General features: G+C 44.8%; 1 protein-coding gene across 1 annotated transcript in view; it reads right to left on the bottom strand.

The window, feature by feature from the left end:
* AGPAT2 (1-acylglycerol-3-phosphate O-acyltransferase 2) overlaps positions 1-25,185 on the bottom strand; it is a 70,553-nt gene that overhangs the window by 28,427 nt on the left and 16,941 nt on the right. Inside the window, exon 2 of the mRNA XM_040324105.1 lies at positions 873-1,006. Within this exon, the coding sequence (XP_040180039.1) occupies positions 873-1,006 (134 nt within the window). The remainder of the gene's footprint in view (positions 1-872; positions 1,007-25,185) is intronic.

The raw sequence follows: 25,185 nt of genomic DNA, 5'->3' as shown, positions 1-25,185 counted from the left end.
GGCTGTGACCCAGCCGCGGCCTTTGGGGAGATCCCACTCCCTTGATGGAAGCACCACTTGCACCCTCGGTAATATACAATGGTGTCACCGCACAAAAAAGGAAACAGCAAACATAGCGTAATTCCGTGGGATAGGATATTTAATAAAACAATAAAACGATAAAAGGTTTACTCACATATGAAGAAAACACAAGGAGCATTTGAATTTGCCGGCCGGCATGTATCAGAGCAATGCCCGTATACCAAACGTAATGACGTCACCGCACGTCCTCCCAGACGCGTTTCGTCATTAGACGTTATCAATGGGATCCCATTGATAACGTCTAATGACGAAACGCGTCTGGAAGGACGTGCGGTGACGTCATTACGTTTGGTATACGGGCAAAATTCGCCGGGAAAATTCGCGGACGGCGCATGCACATTTAAATCGGTGCGGGGACGCGCCTGATTTAAATACTACACTCCCCCTAGCCGCAAAATTTTAATTCCGCCGGGGGATTTACGATCCGCCGCCGCAAGTTTGGAGGTAAGTGTTTTGTGAATTACCCACTTGCCTCTAAAACTTGCGGCGGCGGATCTTAAATCAGATAGATTACGCGGATCTAAAGATCCGCTGATCTATCTGAATCTGGCCCTCTGTGTTCATTCACAAACTGAAGCATGGTAACATTACATGGGACCGTTATTACACATGGAAAAGGTCTTCCAATTTGGAGTCTTGAACAACCAGCAATCACTCACTTTTCTATACATAAGAGGGAACAAAGCCATTATAATATGCGTACCATTTAGGAGGACAGCCCTGAGGATAAACAGACATCTCGCTGCCTACCTGCCTCAGTGACATATCCAGCCATCTATAGTCATCCTTACCCATCATATCCAGGATACTCTGGTGGTTGGAGATAATGACACAAGGGCCGTCAACCTGAAAGTTTTCCAATCCTTTCACCTCGAAGCGCAACCCAAAAAAATATTTCATAGTGCGCACAAAGGCCCGGATTATCCTGAGGAAGGAACAGATAAAAGAAGTTTAAAACAACCTTTCCTAAAAATTCACACTTGATATAAATTAACAGAACACGGTCATTGACTGCTCAGAACATTGTGGGCATTTCACATCATTAAGGCCCCTTTCACACTGGGGAGGGAGGTTCAGTGGCGGTATAGCACCGATGTACTGTCGGAATTGAGGCGTATTCAGGCACCGCTAGCGGCCGGAAAAGGGTTAATACTGCCGGCAATGCGCCTCTGCATAGGCGCATTGCCGGCGGTATAGCCGCGGTTTCCCATTGCTTTCAATAGGAAGGAGTGGTGGAGGAGCGGTATACACACCGCTCCTCTCACAGCTCCAAAGATGCTGCTAGCAGGACTTTTGGAACAGTCCTGCTAGTGCACCACCCCAGTGTGAAAGCCCTCAGGCTTTCACATTGGAGAAATGTGCAGGCGCTATTTTCAGAGCAATAGTGCCTGAAAACCGCCTCAGTGTGAAAGAGGCCTTAGAGAGTCAATCAGACAAGCCTTGGGACTAAATGAGAGGATCAGTAAGACACAGACATTGTGCAAGTATCACTTTTTGGGGTTGAGTTACTAAAACTGGAACATACAGAATCTGCTGCACCTGTGCATGGTAACCAATCAGCTTCTAACTTCAGCTTGTTTAATTAAGCCTTGACAATGAAACCTGGAAGCCGATTGGTTTCTATGCAGAGCTGCACCAGATTTTGCACTCTCCAGTTTTAGTAAACCTCCCCCTATAATATTATTATTATTATTATTATACAGGATTTATATAGCGCCAGCAGTTTGCGCAGCGCTTTACAACATGAGGGTAGACATTACAGTCACAATACAATTTAATACAGGATGGATCAGAGGGCCCTGATCGTTAGAGTTTACAATCTAGAATGTTTTTAAAACCTTAACAAACACAGATTATATACACTGAAATGATCACAGCTATATTGGTTTTTCGTCATCTTTAGTTGAATGTTTTTAAACAAACAGTTGACAACTACTCCTGTCCAATTTATATGATCTAGTGCAGGGGTCGGCAACCCGCGGCTCCGGAGCCGCATGCGGCTCTTTTAAACCTTTGCCGCGGCTCCGGGACACCTTTTGCGGCCAGCGGAGGACTTTACACAGCGATCCCGGAGTTAACAGTTCGGGCGCGCTGTGACAAATGTCCCGCCCTCCTCCTCCTAGCAGACTAGCTTGTGTGATAGAGCCAGTGTGCTGTCTGTCACACAAGCTGGTCTAGAGGAGGAGGGCGGGACATTTGTCAGCGCGCCAGTGTGGGGGAGCATCGTGACACAGCACAGTGTTAACAGTAAGGCTGTGAGGGGCTTACAATGAGGGGGCTGCCTTGCGATGGTGACGGGAGCTAATTATTTTTAATGATGATGATGGTGGGAGGGGGGGGGGGGGGGCTGGCTTGCTATGGTGAGTGGAGCTGATGATTTTTTAATGATGAATCATCATTAAGAAATCATCAGCTCCCCTCACCATCGCAAGCCAGCCCCCCCCCCCCCACCATCATCATCATTAAAAAATCATCAGCTCCCCTCACCATCGCAAGCCAGCCCCCCCCCCCCATGGGGGGGGGGGGCTGACCTGCGATGGTGAGGGGAGCTGATGATTTTTTTATGATGATGATAATGGTGGGGGCTGGCATGATTTTTTAATGATGATGGTGGGGGCTGGCATGATTTTTTAATGATGATGATGGGGGCTGGCATGATTTTTTTTATGATGATGGTGGGGGCTGGCATGAGTTTTTAATGATGATGGTGGGGGCTGGCATGATTTTTTTATGATGATGGTGGGGGCTGGCATGATTTTTTTATGATGATGGTGGGGGCTGGCATGATTTTTTTATGATGGTGGGGGCTGGCATGATTTTTTTATGATGGTGGGGACTGGCATGATTTTTTAATGATGATGATGATGGTGGCGGCTGGCTTGCGATGGTGAGGGGAGCTGATGATTTTTTTATGATGATGATGGTGTCGGCTGGCTTGCGATGGTGAGGGGGCTGATGATTTTGTAATGATGATGGTGGGGGGGGGGCTGATGATGATGATGGTGAGGGGGGATGATGATTTTGTAATGATGATGGTGGGGGGGGGGCTGATGATGGTGAGGGGGGGGGCTGATGGTGATGTAATTAATGATGGTGGGGCTGATGATTTTGTAATGATGATGGTGGGGGGCTGATGATGGTGAGGGGGGGATGATGATTTTGTAATGATGATGGTGAGGGGGGCTGATGATTTTGTAATGATGATGGTGAGGGGGGCTGATGATTTTGTAATGATGATGGTGAGGGGGGCTGATGATTTTGTAATGATGATGGTGAGGGGGGCTGATGATTTTGTAATGATGATGATGATTGCATTTGCTGGGCATGTGGAGGTGGAATCTTATCCGATATTGGGCATGTGGAGGTGGAATCTTATCCGATATTGGGCATGTGGAGGTGGAATCTTATCCGATATTGGGCATGTGGAGGTGGAATCTTATCCGATATTGGGCATGTGGAGGTGGAATCTTGACAATATCAGATAAGATTCCACCTCCACATGCCCAGCAAATGCAATACTGTAAAATATCAATTAGCAGTGTTATATTTGTTTTAAATGTCGCAATGGTTTTGCGGCTCCCAGTTTTTTTTTTCATTCGGAAACGGGTCCAAGTGGCTCTTTATGTCTTAAAGGTTGCAGACCCCTGATCTAGTGGGAAGGAAGATGGGTGCCCCCTCCTCTGGTGCCCTCAGCTTTTTGTGTGTTGTGAATCAGGCCTCAAATACAGTGGACATTTAGGCCATCTCTTCCAGACACATTAGGAGATATTTACAGTACCTATTGGTAAGCCTTATCTATAGGTAAAAATCATGCATGGGAATTTACTTCTATTTTAAGGCTACATGCAAACAGGCATTTTAGCCCCTATGCCAGTGATGGCAAACCTTGGCACCCCAGATGTTTTGGAACTACATGCACTCTGCAGTGTAGTTGAGCATCATGGGAAATGTAGTTCCAAAACATATGGAGTGCCAAGGTCTGCCATCACTGCCCTATGCATTCAATCCCGGCGTTCTCAGCAGCCTATATGCTGAAATGCGCGGCAGCTGGACGACTTATCAAACAGTATTTGCGTTTATGGCCGCATGCATTAAGGAATTCTGTATGCAGAATTCCTCCGTTCCAGGCATACCTCCTGAAGCACACGCGCCCTAAACACAGAGTATCATTCAGTACAGCATCCAGCCATGTCCAGCTGCTGCATATTTCAACTTGTCATAGATTTTGGCAATCTGCTGGTTGTTGGGCCGGACGCTGTACCTGAGCCTCCCTGGTACCCCAAACCATCCGAATTGGTGCTCACAGGCCAAAACAGCCCTGTGCATGAGGCCTACCACCAAAACATTGGGGTAGACTGGAGCACTACAGCAATGCTTGGATGTAAACACGAGGCAGCATAAGTGGGCTGTGCATTCTGTACACATCTCAAGTTTTTTTTCTTTCCTTTACCGTTAAACCGACCACCGGAACTTACATTAAGCTGTATCCTTACGTGAAGACCACAAAGTCGTTTCTTAAAATGATTGATGACACTCAATACAGTCCAAGAAGTACAATAAGGGAAACCTCAAGCCTGTTAGCTATTTGCAAAATCACCATCAAACAGACACTAATGAATAAATTGTAACAGCTCAGTTCCTGGCAAGAGACATTACAACACACATTCGCTCACTGTGCAAGATCACAGGATCTGGTAACATGCACAGCTATAAAGATTTTAAATGCTCTTACACTATACAAGAAGAAAGAATTAACTTTTGTTTTTGCACAATAAACTCACAAGTAGGCCTCAGTGTATGTCAGGTGTTAGGTAAACCACCAGGCAGCGAGCTTTGCGGAAGAAATGAGAAAGCAGGGCTAATGTGCCAGCCTGTCTGGAGCAGATGACAGTGGCATCAGGGTAAGGCAGGTGGTAAGCAGATAATCCTGGTTATTCATCAGCTGGGTCGGCTGATACTTTAACATTTTAAACACCAGGGGTGTCAAACTCAATTTCATTGTGGGCCGCATCAGCATTATGATTGCCCTCAAAAGGGCCGGTTGTATCTGTAAGATTAGATGTCCAGCGCATCCCCTCCCCTTTACATTAGATGTCAAGAGCCACCCACCATCAGAAGTTGAGTCCCCCACTCTCCCTTACATCACAGTGCATGCCCTTTCCTTATGCTGCTGCTGGGAAGAAGCTGGATGCATTGCTTGAAAGCAGAAATTAAGGGTCTGGAGGGCTGGAGCTCTCCTGCAGCTGCAGGAGAGGTGCGAGGGCCACATGAAATGGGCTTGAGGGCCGGATTCGGCCTGCGGGCCTTGTGTTTGACACCTGTGCTCTAGTAGGACTGGGAGTGATTACTCCAGTGAAGGACTGGATCTGTACTCTAAAATTCATTCACATTTAAAAAGGCAATTGTACCTATAAAAAAGCAAAAATTCCATCACCCTTCTTCCTCTTCCAAGTAACCATCAAAATATCAACCACACCGCTGCAACCTGTCTGGTACTGGGCAGTGTGTAAAGTCTGTGACTTTCTGGGGGTTCTCTAAAATGACGCACATGCCCTGAGTCTGGCCATTATGAATGGCGAGCATCCTGGGCACAGGATGCTCATGGCAGAACAGCTGTGCCAGAGGCTGTAGTACATGGACCATCCCTGTATAGGCCGTGAGAACAAGAGGACATCTGCTCCTGCGTTCCATAGTTTTGGGAAAATGACTTTGGGAATACTTTTTCTCAGTATGGTAGAATTCAACACTGAGATACCTTGTGGCACCTCCACACCCAATATTCCCAATTAACTTTCCCCAACTACAGTACACACCTCCCCATACCCGCCTACTCTTTAACGCACCTTCTTTTCTTTCAGGCTCTACAAAAATAAACTCCAGCCATCAACAAAGAAATCCACCCCTGAGGCTGTAAAGGTCGTTCCTCCCTTTCCCAACCCCAACCACTCCCTTACCTAATAAAACACCAAATTATGTAAATGAGATAATTTATTTTATCACAATGGTATAACATTATACTGCTTAACTTCATGTATGAATCTTTAGAATGCTTTACTAACATTCTTTGTAAAAGAGAAGCCTGGCAAAGGTTGGCATAAAGGGTTTTAATGCCAAAAAGTTGGGTCTCGATTTAATCCTTAGACTGACCCCAACACCCATTTCATCCCTTACCTCAACTGTGAAGCTTAACATAACCCCCTATATTAAAAATGTTGACATTTAACCTCCCATTCTAAAATTAACCATTATTCTAATCCTGACCCTGATACTTAATTAACACCCCAACCTCATCCCGATTATTATATTATATATGACCTTAAATCTAAAATGTTAACTTAACCAAAACCTACCTAATCTTAACCACAACCCTAAAAATAATGGATTTGCTTTATCAGTGCTAGTTCAACACCCAACTTGGCTGAAAAGGATAGGAGGGCTTAGTTCCAGTTTAAGGAGCACTTTTGTCCTTTTTTTATTATTACATTTTATTGTGAGAATGCAATTAACAAGAACAATGGCCGGAACATTTGGCCAACAAGCACTTTTGTACTTTACATAAATATGAGTAATTATAGAAAAGAGCAATTGTGAGAATATGCTTTATTTATCTAAATCGCTAATCACACTGTACACTTAAAGATAATGAGGAGTATTATTGTTATTTTTTACATATCCATCTCAGTCCCTGGGACATTGTCAATCCTGCCCATGGCTCACACTTAACAACCCTCAGGATAGTCCTACCAAGATCACATTCTTAGGAATGCCCTACCTCTTATTATGTGGGATGCTATTTGCACCTATGATCCCTTCAGTAAATACCCTTTTTTGAGCTACTGTACATATTCAGTAACTCAAATAAAAGTGATACTGTGATCTTGGCATGCAGCCCGGGATACAGAATCATTGGGACAGAACACCTAGACATGGAACCGTGCCCAATAAATCCAGGACAGCTGGCATTTATGCAATGCAAAAGATAAAGCTTAAAACAACCAAAGTCCACAGTAAAATATAAGTGAAAAAAAATATATAAATATCAAAGTCCAATGATGTGAAAATCTTCAGCGTGTTGAAGAAAAAACAAAGAAAGTTATAAAATAAAGCATTTAGCCATTCACCAATTGAGTGAATATATCTTGAAAAGATGGCAAAACACCTTGTGCCCTCCACCACAGGAAACAAAGGTTTCTTACCGGATAAAACGGATCCCTATGACAGAGATTAAGCAAGCATGTTGCTAACAAGCCTCCAGATACCCGGCAATAATCATAGCAAACCACCAACTTTAACCACTTAAGGACCGAGCCTGTTTTTCAGACTCGGTGTTTACAAGTTTAAAACAGTTTTTTTTGCTCGAAAATTACTTAGAACCCCCGAACATTATATATTTTTTTTCTAACACCCTAGAGAATAAAATAAAAATAAAAAGTAAGTCCAAATTTTTTTTATATTGTAAAAGATAATGTTACGCCGAGTAATGGCGTCAAACTTTTACCCTTAAAAATCTCCATAGGCGACGTTTAAAAAATTCTATAGGTTGCATCTTTTAAGTTACAAAGGAGGTCTAGAGCTAGAATTATTGCTCTCACTCTAACAATTGTGGCGATACCTCACTTGTACGGTTTGAACACCGTTTCCATATACGGGTGCTACTCACGTATGCGTACGCTTCTGCGCATGACGGGACGGGGCGCTTTAAAACATTTTTTGGGGGTTTTCTTATTTATTTTTCTTGATTTTAATTATTTTTACAAGAAAATGGGTCACTTTTATTCCTATTACAGGGAATGTAAATATCCCTTGTAATAGAAAAAAGCATGACAGGTCCTCCTAAATATGAGATCTGGGGTCAAAAAGACCTGAGATCTCATATTTAGACTAAATATCTTGCCCTCACTCGTATCCATGGCAAGCTGCGAGAAGTGCCTGATCACCTCCGCCCCTCTCCCACCACCAATAATGGTGATCTTGCAGCGAATCCGCCAACATTATCCTTTACAGGACAGGCCACGGAAAAGATGGATCTCGGTTGTGGCAGCTGCTGCCGTTCCCAAAATATTCATCTTTGAAGTGATGACGTATATGTACGTGTGCCGGTCCTTAAGTGATTAAACCTCTCTCACTCACCCAATAGATCAGCAATAGATCAGCATCATGTTCCCCTGACAACGCTGTTTGATGGTGAAACACATTGGCCAGGCTTTGACCAGTGACGTCATCACGCCTGCCAAGTGATGCTGGTGACGAACTGTTACATGCTTTAACATGCTGCTTTTTGATCTACCTCTGTAAGTACCTGTTTATTTTTAATAAAAGTTAACATAGCGGTTTTACACTGTGCAGCCTTTATTCCTTTTTATAAAGTTATATATAAACCACCTTTCTATAAAGTTGTTGGTTTGCTGTGATTATTGTCAGAAATCTGGAGGCTGGTTGCCAACATGCTTGCTTGATCTCTGTCATAGGGATCAATTTTATCTAGTAAGAGACCATTGTTACCTGTGGTGGAGGGCACAAGGTGTTTGGTGAATGGCTGAATGCTCTATTTCAACTGAACTTTCAACTGAAGATTTTTATATCATTGGGTTTTGATATATATATTTTTTCCCTTAGATTTTAATGTGGATATTTTGTGGATGCACACTTACTATGCGTACTTATTGGTTGCAACATCTAGTATTTGGATGTTTGGTGGGTGCAGCCCTGAACACATTTTTTTACACTAAGCGCAAAAGAAAAGAAAATGTATTTAAAAGATACAACTTGACGAAGAGCCAAGTCTCATGATAAGGAATTACTTATTATATCTTACCTCAATCCACCCCAAACATATATTACTTTCTATGCTGGCAGACAGTATTCAGGATGAATTCATTACTGTTAAATAAAATCTTGCCTAACCTGTCTGGGAAAAAAAAAAAAAACAGACACGCAAATGCCCCATGGCCTTTGGACTGGTGCCCTATAGTATGTACAAACATGACTGCCTTGCCAGGCACACTGCATTAGAAGGCACAGTTACAACCCAAAGTAGGATTGTAAAAAATCCTAAAAAGGAAGAAATTGTATGTGAAATCTTACATTTAGCACCCTGTAAAAGTACACAAAGAAGTTACAATACAACAAAATCTTTGCATATAAAGGGTCAGATTCTCGTCCAGCGGCGTATCTTTGCGGCGGCGTAACGTATCCGATTTACGTTACGCCGCCGCAACTTAGACGGGCAAGTGCAGCACTTGGGGGCAGATTCACGTAGATCGCCGCAAATTTGTGTGGGCGTAACGTATCTGATTTACGCTACGTCGCCGCAAGTTTTTCAGGCAAGTGCTTTATTCACAAAGCACTTGCCTGTAAAGTTGCGGCGGCGTAGCGTAAATCACCCGGCGGAATTCAAATTCGGCAGGTAGGGGGCGTCTATCATTTAAATGAAGCGCGTCCCTGCGCCGAACGTGCCAGTGTGCATTGCTCCAAATGACGTCGCAAGGACGTCATTGGTTTCGACGTGAACGTAAATGACGTCCAGCCCCATTCACGGACGACTTACGCAAACGACGTAAATTTTCGACGCGGGAACGACGGCCACACTTAACATTGGCTGAGCCTCATAGACCCAGGGGCAACTTTACGCCGGGAAAATCCTAACGTAAACGTCGTAACTTTACTGCGTCGGCCGCGCGTACGTTCAGCAATTCGCGTATCTAGCTAATTTGCATTCTCGACGCGGAATTCGACGGAAGCGCCACCTAGCAGTAAAAAAAAAATGCAGTTAAGATCCGACGGCGTAAGAGACTTACGCCTGTCGGATCTAATGGATATCTATGCGTAACTGATTGTAAGAATCAGGCGCATAGATACGACGGCGCTACGCAGAGATACGACGGCATATCTGGAGATGCGCCGTCGTATCTCTTTTGAGAATCTGGGCCTCGCTCCGTAAGTTGCGGCGGCGTAGCGTAAATCGGCCAGCGTAAGCCCGCCTAATTCAAATTTGGAATAGGGGGGCGTGTTTTATGTAAATGTTGTGTGACCCGACGTGATTGACGGCTCCTCCCTGCAGTAGCTAACCCCCTCTGGGAAACTCTCCCGAGGGGGTTAGCTTGCGAGCGCGCTCCTGTGTCATACAATCGGCTTCCATAGACGCTGAGTGTATGATACGGTCCCGCCCCCCGGCGGCCGCGTCATTGGATGTAATTGACAGCAGCGGGAGCCAATGGATGAGCTGCTATTAATCTATCAAATTAACAACCAGACTCCGTGGAGAAGAGGACACCGGGGGACGCGCAGAGCAGGTTTTAGTCTGTAACTCACCACCGTAATGCGAGGCTTTCTTCCTGGTGTGGAGAAAGCCTCTTGAGGGGGCGAGCAGGAGTGTCAGGACGCCCACTAAGGCTGGGTTCACACTACGGTTTTCCCGTCCGTCAGCCGCATACGATTTATATGGAAAACCGTATGCGGCTGAAACGGACGGGAACGTATGGAACCGCACGCATGTGCGTTTTCCATTAAAATTAATGTTAAAGGAAAACGTATGCGTTTGCCATACTGTTTTAAAAACGACCGCAAAACCGTGGTTGAACACGGTTTTGCGGACGTTTAAAAAACGTTTTGCCAGCAAATCGTACGCACCCGGATGCATCTGAGTGCATACGATTTGCAATGCATTCTCTATCTATACGTTTTCCCGTCCGGGCCCGTACGTTTTCAATACTGAAATCGTATGCGGCTGACGGACGGGAAAACCGTAGTGTGAACCCAGCCTAACACACAGATCCTTTCTCTATCTGCAAAGTAGAGCGTGTCCTTACTTGCCTGCTCGCCCCCTCCCCCCACAAGAGGCTTTCTCCACACCAGGAAGAAAGCCTTGCACTACTGTGTGGAGTTACAGACAGAAGAACAGGAAGTGAGGATTTCTCAGAAGAAATAAGGACATTTAAAAGCAAAATCGAAGGATGAGGTAAGTGAAGGAGGACTGCACTAAGGTAAAGGAAGCTATTTAGGGAAGAAAAAAATCCTTTACAACCCCTTTAAATGTAAAAAGGGACTGCAATGTAAAGGGGGCTGTGATGTAAAGGGTAACTAAGGACACTGCGGGACTACTTTAAAGGGGGAACTGTGATGTTAAGGGGAACTAAGGACACCAATATAAAGGGGGTCTGTAAAGGGGGGTTGTGATGTGAAGGGGGCTGAGGACCGACTCTGTGAAATCTTTTCTGCAGTAGCACACAACCAAACTTTTACCAGCAGTAGGCACCCAAATTCTCCCCCGTCATCCGAAAAATAACTCATTATGTGCAATCTACTAACACAATCTAGTTGAGAATGGTTTACAGATCCAGGGCTTCTATACCCTTGCTGAATCTGTGGCCCCGGCCTTTAGAACGGCATTGAACAAACTAAGCTTCAGCATAAAGGCGATTCTCTTCTTCCGTTACTCTTGCCCTAACCCAGTGGTTCTTAACCTTGTTGGAGGTACTGAACCCCACCAGTTTCATATGCGCATTCACCGAACCCTTCTTAATTGGAAAAATAAAATATGATTTTACGTGTGATGGGCACAGTGGCTGCGTTTGATGGGCACAGTGGCTGCGTGTGATGGGCACAGTGGCTGCGTTTGATGGGCACAGTGGCTCCATGTGATGGGCACAGTGGCTGCGTGTGATGGGCACAGTGGCGACAATTGATGGCACAGAGGCTGCATGTGATGGCATAGTGAGGCTGCAATTTATATATATATATATATATATTTTTTTGCTAGTCAGAGAAGGCTCATTTAAAAGAACACAAAAACATTTTTTTTATCTGCCATTTTATATTAATAAAGTGCTGGTCACCTCACCTCAGTCAGCCTCCCCCCCCCCCCAATCCAGCCATTTAATTATATGCTCTTAACAGGTTCTACTTACTTTTAAACAAGTTCAGTAGTCTTTTTTTAGCACACTGTCTGCTAGCTTCAAATTCCACTAGTCAGGCAGGCTCCTCGAGACTAGTCCTTGCCTCTCTAGCTTGTCACAGGCAGCGCCGACACACAGCTCTCTGCGCAGCGCTCCGAGTCCCCCCCTTCTGGCCGTGAGTGGAGTGACGTCACGCCCCTGGAAGGGACCAAGAGACTCCTTCATAGGGGGAGTAAACAGGCTGCAGCAGACAGGAAAGGGAGCCGGGAGGTGACGGTCCCGGATGCAGGAGTGCACTCGGCACACAATTTGTACAGTGCCGCTGGCCGCACTGGCAGCCGCGGCCGTGGCAGAGCTTCACCTGCGGCTGCGCCCCCCCTCCTATACGAAATGGTATCACTCAGGGCACCCATCCGCCCCTTCCTTGTACCGGCGGCCCTGTGTGGCCCCCTGCCGAACCCCCGAGACTCACTCACCGAACCCATGGGGTTCGATCGAACCCAGGTTAAGAACCACCTCCCTAACCTGTCGGGAATAGAAAGCACACCATGTCCCCTGCACTGCTCCCTCCTTCCCAGCTGGTAAGCCAGCAATCTTCTCCTACTCTTGTTCCTCTGGCATCAGCCCATCATGAAAGCTGGTGTTCATATAGTTGAACAAAATAGGATGAATGCGCTAAATCAACCCTTGCTATTGAACAGTACACATCAAGTGTATATATATATGTGTAAACACTCAGATGTTCAAATGAAACAAAATACAAAAACAAAAAAGTCCACAAACTATATATAAAGTGCACTTGTGCATCAGTGCAAACACTGTGAAGTGAAAAACACCAGGTAAAGGCAGCAAGAAATGAACCATTCACAGTTCCAGCATGTACATTGACTTAAAGGAGTTCTCTGACCTAAAAGTTTTAACCCCCGCTGTGCCCGGGCTGTAAAAAAATAGAAAATAAACTGTCACTTACCTGCCTACGATCCCCCGTTGTTCCGATATCGCCGTCCCGTTCTCCGGTCCCGGGCCCCTTCCGCTTCCTGTGTGTCGGTGACTCATAGTGCGCTCAGCCTATCAGCGGCCGCAGCAATGTCCCGTCGCGGCCGCTGATAGGCTGAGCGCACTATGAGTCACCGACACACAGGAAGCGGAAGAGACCGGGACCGGAGAACGGGACGGCGATATCGGAACAACGGGGGATCGTAGGCAGGTAAGTGACAGTTTATTTTCTATTTTTTTACAGCCCGGGCACAGCGGGGGTTAAAACTTTTAGGTCAGAGAACTCCTTTAATGATAGAGAGCACCTGCGATATGCTCAGCACTTCACCATACCTCCCATCCACAGTCCAATACTGCCACTTGCTGATTCAGAAAGCCAGCTCATAGAGAGGGGAGAGAAGAAAAAACAAAGGAGAATGCAGTGTAATATGGCTGAGAAAAAACAGAGATTGTGGACTGATTAGAGAAACCACACTCACAAATCCTCTGCACATAGACAGCCTGTAGATACAGCTCAGTGCGGCGATCTCCTCATGCGGATGTAGTTCCATCGATCGCGTCACTTAGGCTTCTCCCCCAATAGTATCGTCACTGGTCACGTGACTAAGTCACGTAAAGCCTGGTTCTGCGCGAGATTGAGAGGTGCATGTTGGTTACCCAGCATGCACCTCTCACTGAAAAACCAGGAAGACACAGGAACTGGGCTTCACATGCCCACAGCTATGATGGAAACGTGCTAAAAGGTCGCTGAGAGGATATCAGGTAAGTGTTTGCATTGATTTCTGTAACGATTGGGGATTTATCAATATGTTTTAGGGAATATTCACTATGATTAATTTTATATTGCCAAAAAATTAATAAAAAAATATGCCTGGAGCACCACTTTAAAAGAACTTATCTATCTGAGCAAATAGACACCTTTACACCATATAACATTTTGCTGCCCAGGCTAAAGAATGTATTAGTTGTTTATGTCTTGGCCTAGACCGGGGCTGTAAAATACGTAACATCATAAAGTTAGTCTTCAACCACCGAATGGCAGTCATGGGACCGTCTGACCGCCCTGTGGTGAAATTCTTGGTGTGCATTACGATGCTCTTGAGATTGCTCAATGAGAACCAAGAATGGAGCAGCTACAAAGTATTGCAGGAAGCTGGGAATGTTAATTGCCTACCAAATAATTTCCTTCACGCTGTGTAAATTTGCAGACACTTGGCAGAAGTATATTTGCCCAATTACTTTCACTGAATGACCATTAAATATTTCATTTAGTCTCTCTCAAACTGTGAAGAGGTTTCTGGAGGAAACGGACAAGTTTTCTCTTTTGTGTCCAAGTCTGCCGATTTGTCGGGGGACATTGTTAATTAACCTGCCAAGGTCGAACTTTAGTGTGCTAAGCTGGCAAGTCATATGCAGGACCCCTGTGTGGCCCAGGGTGCATATGTAGGGTCCGCAACGCACACTATATGCTGTTTTGGCATTTTAAAAATCAAATCTGATTATAATAATTAATTTGATTATACAATTATTATTAATTAGCATTTTAATTATTTGATGATACAATTCATTTATTAATCAAATTTGATTATACTTACAGGGGTAGATTTACGATCCACCGGCGCAAGTTTGAGAGGCTAGTGCTGTATTCAGAAAGCACTTACCTCAAAACTTGCGGCGGCGTATCGTAAATCCCCCGGCGGAATTCAAATTTCGCGGCTAGGGGGAGTGTAGTATTTAAATCAGGCGCGTCCCCGCGCCGATTTAACTGCGCATGCGCTGTCCGCAAATTTTCCCGGCGTGCATTGCTCCCAATGACGTCGCTATGACGTCATTGGTTTCGGCGTGAGCGTAACTTGCGTCCAGCACTTTTCTGAATCGACTTACGCAAACTACGGAAAAATTCAAAACTCGGCGCGGGAACGACGGCCATACTTAACATAGGATACGCCTCACATAGCAGGGGTAACCATACGCCGGAAAAAGCCGAATGCAAGCGAATTAAAGAAAAAGCGACGGGCGGGCGTTCGTTTCTGAATCGGCGGAAATCGGCATTTTCATATTCGTCGCGTAAAAAACCGAAGCGCCACCTAGCGGCCGGCGGGGAATTGCAGCCTAAGATCCGACGGTGTAAGTCACTTACACCTGTCGGATCTTAGGGAGATCTATGCGGAACCTGATTCTATTAATCTGCCGCATAGATCCGACCGTCGTATCTCAGAGATACGACGGCGTATCAGGAGATACGCCGTCGTATCTCTATCTGAATCTGCCCCACAGTATTTAAAAAGACACCGCTACTCCAGTGATTTCCACTTGTTTCTGCATCCCACGCTGAGCCGCTGCCCTGATGCATTCTGAACACAGGAGGTCAGACGCTTGTTACAGGTGCAATTCACAGAATACTTTGCATTTTCTTCATGAATGGAAAGCGTTCTCTGATTGGACAAGGTGGAAAGTGTGTCCAATCAGAGAATGCTTTGTATTAATTCAGAGAATGCAAAACATTCTCTGAATGGCACCTGTAGGTTGACCCAACTACACAGGTTGCGCTGTTTCAACCACATGGCAGGGAGAGAGGATGGCAGGAGGAATGCACATTTCTCTAGGCTTCCAGACGTGTCATTGAGTGAGTGGCTGTCTGATTAAATGCTGCTCGCTGCTAACCTGCATGACTGCCATCTTTAATGAGAGCAGTGCCTATGAAGGGCACTGGCTCGCTGCAGTTAACATGCATTCTGTATGTGGCTAGGTCAGGGACAGGAACCCGCTGGACAGAGGAGGTTTTAGAGGAGAAGGGACAGGATAGGGCCTGTTCGCTATTGCTGCTGTTGGGAAGTTTTCATACTACTAGTCCTTCGCTGCTTACTGCCCACCAGCCGCCTCCTGTGCCAGGTGCTGTCAGTCTTCGAGCATCGCTCGCTGCAAGTACTGTATATCTGTGAGTGTTGCTGCCAGCTCTAAGTCGCGGCCCAATACTCTGTTTCTATATGTTCGAACGTTCTTGACAATACAATTCCTGCAACTCCAACCACTATGTGTGTTGTGCCTTCTCTTGGTGGTGCCCATCACCTGGCCTCCCTTCAGTCTACACGCCAGTGTCAAGCATCCAATCTCCGGTGTTCACAATGCACCAGAGCAGCCTCTCAGCATGGGATCCGGAAACAAGTGGCGATGCCTGGAGTGGCGTTGTCTATTTGGGTGATTTCCAGCTTCCAGAGACATTGACCAGGCATGGTACATATATAGAACCTGGACCAAGGTAACCATACCTGAAATTCTTCTTTAGCCTAACCCTGCAGTCTCATGCACATGAACTGTGAATGGCTGCATTCGGCCACACTCGTGTCAATACTGATGCTTCTGTGAATGCAGACGTTTTCCATTTGGGAAATACGTTGTACACACATGTGCAGGTAAACACTGATGCACCAAAGCATTGCCATTTAAATGAGTACAGCTGTGTACAGCCATTCACTTGTATGGCAGCTGTAATATACTGGGCATATTTTCCACCTCTCCCAGTCCATATGCACAAGGCCTAACACTAACCCAATGCCTCGGGACAGATCCCATGGCTTCTGCTGACAGTAAAAGTCAACCAACTGTCATTGGTTCCCCTCAAATCCCCTGACAGATACCATGTGATGCGTCTGAGCTAAATCACATGAACATTCACCGCCTTTCTAATCCTGCAGTCACCCTCTTTTCTTTTGTCATTCACTTTCACTTACAGCGCGGTTGACAAATATTCATGTAAACAGGAACACAAATCTGTGCTGAGAAAGATCCTTCAGTAAATATTTGTAGACAGTGAGGCTGCTCTATGTACACACCGACGCTCAGCAGTAAACAGACAAATATTCGCCACTCGCTCGCAGGCCGTCTGTGTATATTGCGCAAAGCTAAACGGCCTCTCACTAATAATAAATTATTATTACATCAGCTAGTTTTAAGAGGGATTAAATGTTTCCTTGGTAATGCTGAACAGCTTAGAGCTCTTAATAGAATTTTCTAAAGCAGAACTAAACACAACAAATGAAGATCTGCTATGTAATAAGGAAATACAGAAATGGTAATTGTGCCTAAACAGGATCCTAAAAACTCATCTTGTGTTCTCCTGAAAAAGAGCATTGTACTTCTTGGGATGTGAGTGTGCCTTGGCACTTCTGTGCTTACAGCCTCATAGCTGTGAAATCTAAGGCACTGATGTCTTTGGAGATTTGGTGACTCCCGTACTTGCTCACAGTACTCCAGGCTCTGAAATGAGGAAGCAAACCCTGCCTCTACCAATATGGCCGCCTCCACTCTAACATTGCAGAACAAGGCATCATAAGTCAGTAATGGGAAAAAAATAGCTGCAGGGAGACCACAGGCAATACTGGTGACCAGGGTTGGCGCCTCCCATAAGGAGGTAGACGCTGGCCTAGAGCGCACGTCAGTCGGGGCGGCACCGGCAGGGGAGGACTGGGCTAGGGCTGCATGCATTTGTGGGGCCCAAGGCAGCTGGGCTGCTCCTTGGGCCGGCACCACTCACCCGGCCTCTCCGCGCTGGCCCAAGTGTGCTTTTATGTGGCCATTTGCCACCCTCTTCGATGAGGTGCATTCCTCCGAAGCAGCCTATTGCCCCTCCCCTGCCTCAAGAATCCTCTGGTCTGGTGCGGCCTGTTGTGTAAGAACGGTGTACAGAGAGCGGAGGGGCGGCGAACTGTGCAGATAGTGGTGTGCAGAGTTTCAGCAGCTGTTGGTGGGCCAGCGGGGGATACCAAGGAGCGGCTGGGTGGCGGGACCACAAATAAGTGCTCTGTGTGTCCGGTGCTGGGGAGAGACTGACGATAGAGCCTGAAGGCCATGGAGCGGTGAGGAGGATCCAGCGATGTACATTGTACTGGGAGGGGGTAAGGGGTGTTCTGTGAGCAGTGAAGGCTTGTACTGATGGCTGGAGATGTACAGGACTTTCCAGACAGAGTTAGTAGGAATCAGATAGGTCAGTGTAGTGGTCAAGTAGGCCAGTGTAGTGGTCAGGTAGGTGAGTTTATGAATCAGGTAGGTCTGTGTACTCTCCACCCTGCCACCTCCACCGTATACATGAGCAGGGGGAGGGGGGTGGAGTGAGGGGCAAAGCCAATTGGGGGAGTGGGGCGTCAAAATGAGGTTTCGCCTAGGGTGTCAAAAATCCTTGCACCAGGTCTGCTGGTCACAGACCTTTTCCATCTGCTTGTCTTTTTTTTGGCAGTTTCTAGAGCTTAGTTTCTCTTTAAAGTGCACCTGTGCACCAGTGTCCAGACTATAGACATTCAATTATTTACATATTCCCAAAGCCCCATTCTGGGCACAATATGACCCTACTCCTACCCCCTCGAATCAATACTGCAAGGGATTTTTTCCCTTACCTGCTGAATCAAGATATACTCACCAAAGTATCCTGTCCAGGTCCCCCATCACTGCCATTTGTAGGTGCATGGGACAACTAATCCAGTGATACAGATAGCTCATTGCTTACTGGTCCTCTACTGTCCCCTTATGATGATGTCACTCCTTTTGCTGGACAGCCAAAATGAAATGTCCATGTCATGCAGGCAGTGACACAGACCCCTTAGAAGCAAAAGCGGGCTCAGGATGTCAGATTAAATTTTTTTCACCGATCTCATGCTTTCCAGCCTGGAGGAGAGATGTGGGGTCTTATTGACCCCGCATCTCTCAATAAAGAGGACCTGTCACACACATTTCCTATTACAAGGGATGTTTACATTCCTTGTAGTAAGAATAAAAGTGATAAAAAAAAAGTGTAAAAAATAAATAAATAAGTAAAATAAAACAAAAAAATTAAAAATTAAAACGCCCCTATCCCCGGTAGCTCGCGTGGCGACATTCCATGAGTGTGTGCAATGTTAAAGCGTGACATGTTGTTAGGTATCTATTTACTCGGTGTAACATAATCTTTCATATTTTACCAAAAAATTGGGCTAACTTTACTGTTTTGTTATTTTTTTAATTCATGATTTTTTTTTTTCAAAATAAAGGCGTTTGACAAATTATTGCGCAAATACCGTGCAAGATAAAACATTGCAATGACCACCATTTTATTCCCTAGGGTGTCTGCTAAAAAAACATATATAATGTTTGGGGGTTTGGCTTAATTTTCTAGCAAAAGAATGATGATTTGTAGAATAGAAGTGCCAGAATAGGCCCGGTATTGAGGTGTGTATAAAAGCCCGGTATTGAAGTGGTTAAAAAGTTGAATATAATACCATTTTATATACACATATACATATTTTTTATTTTTTTACTGTCTATTTCAGTTTTCGGCCAAGTACATCCTGAATTTTCCGTTTCGGTTCAGAATTTTCATTTCGGTGCACCACTATCTAATTGTATTGGTGGCTGTACGCAGCATTTACAACTCCACAGGCATTAAAAAGCACCGGGGATTTTGCACTTCAGCATGCAGGAGCTTCTAAACATGTGTGTGTGCATGAGGCCATAAAATGGTTTTACTGTTTGTTCAGAATACATGTACACATTTTATACAGTGTATAATCTGGGCACAGGTTCACTTTAAAATGTTTTCTATGTATCAGAACCTAGGAGGCACTGCCAAGATGTAATGTAGATGATTCACTGTGTAGAAAACGCATACATAACAATGCGCCAAACGGAATCAAGAATCATCATGCAATACAAGCTGGCAGCCCAAGGTGGCCTTAGATAACCTCAAAGCCTAATAAAGCAAGAGGGTAAATATCGGTTAACAGATACATGATATCAGTCTGTGACATCAGCAGATCAGGACCCATCCTGGTTTATTGCTGGGTTGCTGGGTTGATTTTGCAAACTCTCCCTTTGAAAAGACCTTCAACCACCCTCTTTGAGATTCCTGAATCCACGTTAATATTCAGCTCTGTGATCTTTCTTTTATTCCTGTTTACATGGCTCTAAATAGATGGTAGATGACATCCTTAAGCCCTGTACACACAGGGGGAATGCCGGGCGACATCGCCGGTTCAATAAAAAATGGATGACATTCGGCCCGTGTGTATGGCAGCCGGTCCAACTGTGACAGTCGGTAAAGCATACTGGAAAATCAGCAGCTGATCGACTCCCAATTAGCGCTCTTAGCCAATGGCTGTCAGAACACAACAGCTTAGCGGGGGAGATTGCTGTACTAACGCCGGAATGTTAGCAATATTGACTCCGACAGGTTTTTTTTGTTCAACCTAAAAACTCTTATGTACACACGATCAGACATTCCGACAACAAAACCATGGATTTTTTTCCAACAGAATGTTGGCTCAAACTTGTGTTGCATACACGCGGTCACGTACAACACTACGATGAGCCGAGAAAAATAAAGTTCAATGATTCCGAGCATGCGTAGGATTGATTCCGAGCATTCCAGTTTCAATGCACACTGACAAACAAGGGCTCAGTGTAGGGGAAGCAAAAGGGGTCCTTTTTCAGCCCAGTTTCTAAGGTAGTGTCATCCAACAGATGTTATTTGAAGCCCTTAGCCAAGCATATGCTGAGGACTAACAGCAAATAAAATTGAGTAGCACAGGCTGCCTCCCAGGAGCAGAAAACCCAGAAAAAGAAAATCTCTGAAAAGACCTTCCCAAGTGTTTATCTTCTCTCCAGCCATCTTCTGGGTGCCTCCTTCCAGGGACTGGCTGAGGTCAGATAAAAATTCATAACCCAGTGTCTAAACCCTCCTACTCAGGAGCTGGAGAAATCAATCACCAGGCGTAGGGATAGAATTGACCTAATTATTGTACAATTATGTACAGCAGAGCCAAAAACTGAATTTATCCAGTTTAGGGCGCTACACTGATAATTATAAACTATATCGCAGTGGTCAATCAGCTAGGATACTGACTGCACTGTCTAACAAACAGATGACCACTAGAGGACACCCTTGCAGATCTTTTAATATGATATATGATCATGAAAATTCTGTACAGCATAGTAAGCAGGAAAACATGAAAAATAACATAGTATATATAATCCAGACAAATGTTGCAGTATACTAATAAAGTGTGGAGTCGCTGAAATGCCAGGCTGCTTTCACTTTAAAATGCGGCAAAGTGTCCCTATTTCTTAATTTGCAGAGAGGAATAATTCCGTAAAGCGCATTAATTTGATATAGTGGTTGCTGAGCAGCAGAGAGTTGTGAAGTCAGCACAACGGATGGTAATGGGAACCTTTTAGAAATTATAAAATGCTCTCGGAATTATCGGGAGAAAATGACTGGAGAGCCGCAGAGGGTCATTAATATTTCTCACTTAACACCGGCTCAGTTATTTCTGGAGAGTCAGCCTTGACTTTGGACCTTTGGAACAAGCTTTTCCTCCTTCAGGTGGAAGTTAATGTATGTATGTACAGAGGAGCTCGGTAGGGTAGTAAAAGCACGGGAGACCTTCAGGATGATGCCTATTTAGTAAAACTTTTTTTTTACCAGGTATAACACCGCCAGTGTGGACACAGCATGGGAAGATGCCATGGCAGGTTATGACAGGATCATTCTGCAACATTACTTGTTTGGCAAAGCAGGCCAAAACACAGAGCTACAAGAATGACTACCTTCCCGTATGTCTCTAGTAGAAAAAAATCGCTGAGCTCTCCCTGTTTCCTCCATAGTCCAGGGGTCCCCAACCCCCAAGCTGTGGACCGATACCAGTTTGTGGCCTGTCAGACACCGGGCCACACTGCCACCAAGAGAAGAGGCTGTTTGTTTACATAATGGTGCTTGCACCACCACCATTTCCTGTCAGTGTGAACCGACGTCCGGATGGTGAAAGTCAGCAGAGCTTCTGCTCATTTACCAAGCTCTGGAGAAACTGCTCTTTCAGAGCGCAACTGCACATTTTAAAGTGCATAGCCTATTTGCCTTTAATAAATCAACCACTATATCTCTATATAGTTGCAGGAAAACAAGCTCAGGGCTCCCACTGATTTCATAAAATGTTTCTTACTGGGATTCTGCTTCCTTGAAATGTCCTTCATGATCTCCCAAACCTATCCTTTCAACCTCACTTCAGTTTTTTTGGAATAAGCAGTGCATGTCAGTTGTGGTCATGTGCAATACTCTATGTACATTACAAATCCTATAGTCCATAGTATATCCCAGAAGAAAGCATGAGAGAGTGGTGCTACGTTTCTACAATACAGCGGGACCATGGAGAACACATGTTCTACAGATCACAAAAAAAAGGAATTTGGAGATTTGAGGAAGGCTGAGAGCAATAGAAGGTGCTTTTCTGAATTAAAGTGGTAGCAAACTCAGTTTTACCACTTGTACCTACAGGCAAGTCTATAGTAAGACTTACCTGTAGGTACTGTGAATATCTCCTAAACGAGCGCCATTTAGCGGATATTTAGGCCTCTTTCACACGGGCGGCTGTCCTGCCACTGTTAAAAGCATGTTTTGTTATTTTGAAATTCCAAGACTCCAGGCACAGCGATCACTTGCAGTTGTACATTGCAATTAGCAACGTTTTCATGCGGCTGCATTTAGCTGCGGTGACACATTCTTGCCATTTCTGATGTGCTTCCTGTTGTTTTTCTTTCATTGTTGCTGAAATAGTACACTCCGATTACTTGTGGTGATGTACAGATAGCTGCGATAAATCAGTCCTGGACGCACTCAAATTTTTTTTTTCTAACCGCACAAAACCCCATGTAACAAAACCGTTGCTAAATGCAGTGTGTGAATGGGGCCATATAAAAGCATTGTGTGAGTTTAGATGCGGTAGATAACTTCATCTATCCGTAACTGAAAGCTGAATTCTATCCGCTCGTGTGAAAGGGGCCTTAGAGTACATGAAGCCGGTGACATTACCGGCGCATGTGTTCTGAAGGTCCAGCATACACTGCTGGACCTTAAGAGCATGTGCTGTAAATGGCGGCTCCTGCGCACATGTGCGGGAGTGACATCATCACGCCCCCGGACATTTATGTAGCTGAAGGACGCTAACCCAGAAGGAAGACCGGGTGAAGACAGAAGCCCTCTCAGCGCGACACTGGGGGTCTTCGTTCTAACGTAAGTCTCTCATAATGTGCATGATTTATTTTATTTTATTTTTTTATTTTATTTTTTTGCGATGCATACTAGCATTGCCTTGCAGGAAATGTTTTTTTTTCCCTTTAACAACTGCTGTTTACTACCACTTTAGGAGTACATATTAATACAGGCAATACAGATTTTTTTTAACCAGTCACCAAAAGATCTAACTTCCTGTCTTCTGGGTTTTGTGTAGAAAAATACAGAACAATACAATTCCACAATCTCAGAGATTCCTGTAGAACACAAGATAAAATGTAACACAATCCTTTCTTCATCTAGGAATGAGTTGGCACATTTCTAGAATATTTCTGCTATTGTTACATTTAACGTTCACTGCGCCTTAGTTTGTAGTCTGTGACTTGTCAGTTGTTATTTCACATCACACCTAAAAGGTAAAACAATCCTTGGTACTCTACTGAAGGTATATTCAGGTAATAAAATGAGATTGCATATATTTTCACTTTCCTGAACCCATCAGTGGTCGATAAAGGACAGTAACTCACACCGGAACTTGGTGTCCTGCATGTCACACACCAGAATAAATCAAGTATTTCCCGCAAGCTGAACGTACCAACCCTACGGTCTATAATGGAAGCACCTACTACTAACTCTCCTCTGCTAAAATATTCTGCACTCATGGAAAAGTCTGCTCCTTTCTCTAAGACCGGGCTCACACTAGTGCGCATTAGATGTGCGTTTCCAATTCGAATGTCATGAGATTGTGACCAGCTCTCAATGGAGCTGGTCACACATCTCCTGAGCGGCTGTAGAGCGAATTGCACAGGAGTCCGGTGCATGTTTGGCTCCGTTTCAAGTACGAATTTAGGCAAAAATTGCTTGTAATACGTGTGTGTGTGTGTATGTATGAGTTTCTGGACTCCTGACAGGCCCTTGCATCTTTCATCAAGTGCTGCCCTGACGTTTCTAGATTCTGAATCATGGGGAAAGCAAAATAATTGTCAAAGGATCTGCAGATAAAGGTAGTTGAACTGTATAAAACAGGAAAGGGATATAAAAAGATATCCAGGGAATTGAGAAGAAAAACCCACAAATAACTTCAGATGAAATACAGGACTCTCTAAAAACATGTTGTGTTTCAAGATACGCAATAAGGAGGCACTTGAAGAAAGATGGGCTGCATGGTTAAGTCGCCAGAAGAAAGCCATTACTATGCAAATGCCACAAAGTATCCGGCATACAATATGCCAAATAGCACAGAGCCAAGCCTCAAACCTTCTGGCACAAAGTGATTTGGAGTGATGAGACCAAAATTTAGCTTTTTGGCCACAACCATAAATGCTCCATTTGGAGAGGGGTCAACAAGGCCTATGATGAAAGATACACCATTCCTACTGTGAAACACGGAGGTGGTCCGCTGATGTTTTGGAGATGTGTGAGCTACAAAGGCACAGGAAATTTGGTCAGAATTGATGACAAGATGAATGCAGTATGTTATCAAAAAAATACTGAAGGAACATTTGCATTCATCAGCCAGGAAGCTGCTCATGGGATGTACTTGGACATTTCAATGTGACAATGATCCAAAACACAAGGCAAAGTCGACCTGTCATTGGCAGAATAAAGTGAAGGTTCTGGATTCTCCTGACCTCAATATTATTGAGCCACTCTGGGTAGATCTAAAAAGTGCAGTCCATGCAAGACAGCCCAAGAATTTACAGGAACTGGAGGCTTTTTGCCAAGAGGAATTGGCAGCTTTACCATCTGAGAAGATAAAAAAATTAAGCTGTCATTGATGTTAAAGGGGGCAATACACGGTATTAAGAACTGGGGTATGTAAACTTTTGATCAGGGTCATTTGGGTATCTGTTGTCATTATGATTTAAAAAGAGTAAACACAGTTGATTGATAATAAATGGCTTCAGCCAAACACTAACCATGAGTGAAAGAAAAGTTTTTGTTTTATCATTCATATTCTCGGAAAAATGGCCAAGAAATCATAAATTCGGCCAGGGTATGTAAACTTATGAGCACAACTGTACCTGCCCTGTTGCAGTGCTTTTGTACAGAGCAGCCCAGATCCTCCTCTTCTAGGGTCCCTCTTCAGTGCTCTTGGCCCCTCCCTCCTGTCGAGTGCCCCCACAGAAAGCAGCTTGCTATGAGGGCACCCGAGCCAAGTCACAGCTCCCTGTGTCCATT

Source organism: Rana temporaria, chromosome 9 (genome assembly GCF_905171775.1).
Source record: "Rana temporaria chromosome 9, aRanTem1.1, whole genome shotgun sequence".
Classification (NCBI taxonomy): domain Eukaryota; kingdom Metazoa; phylum Chordata; class Amphibia; order Anura; family Ranidae; genus Rana; species Rana temporaria.
This window is presented reverse-complemented; position numbering and strand designations above follow the sequence as displayed.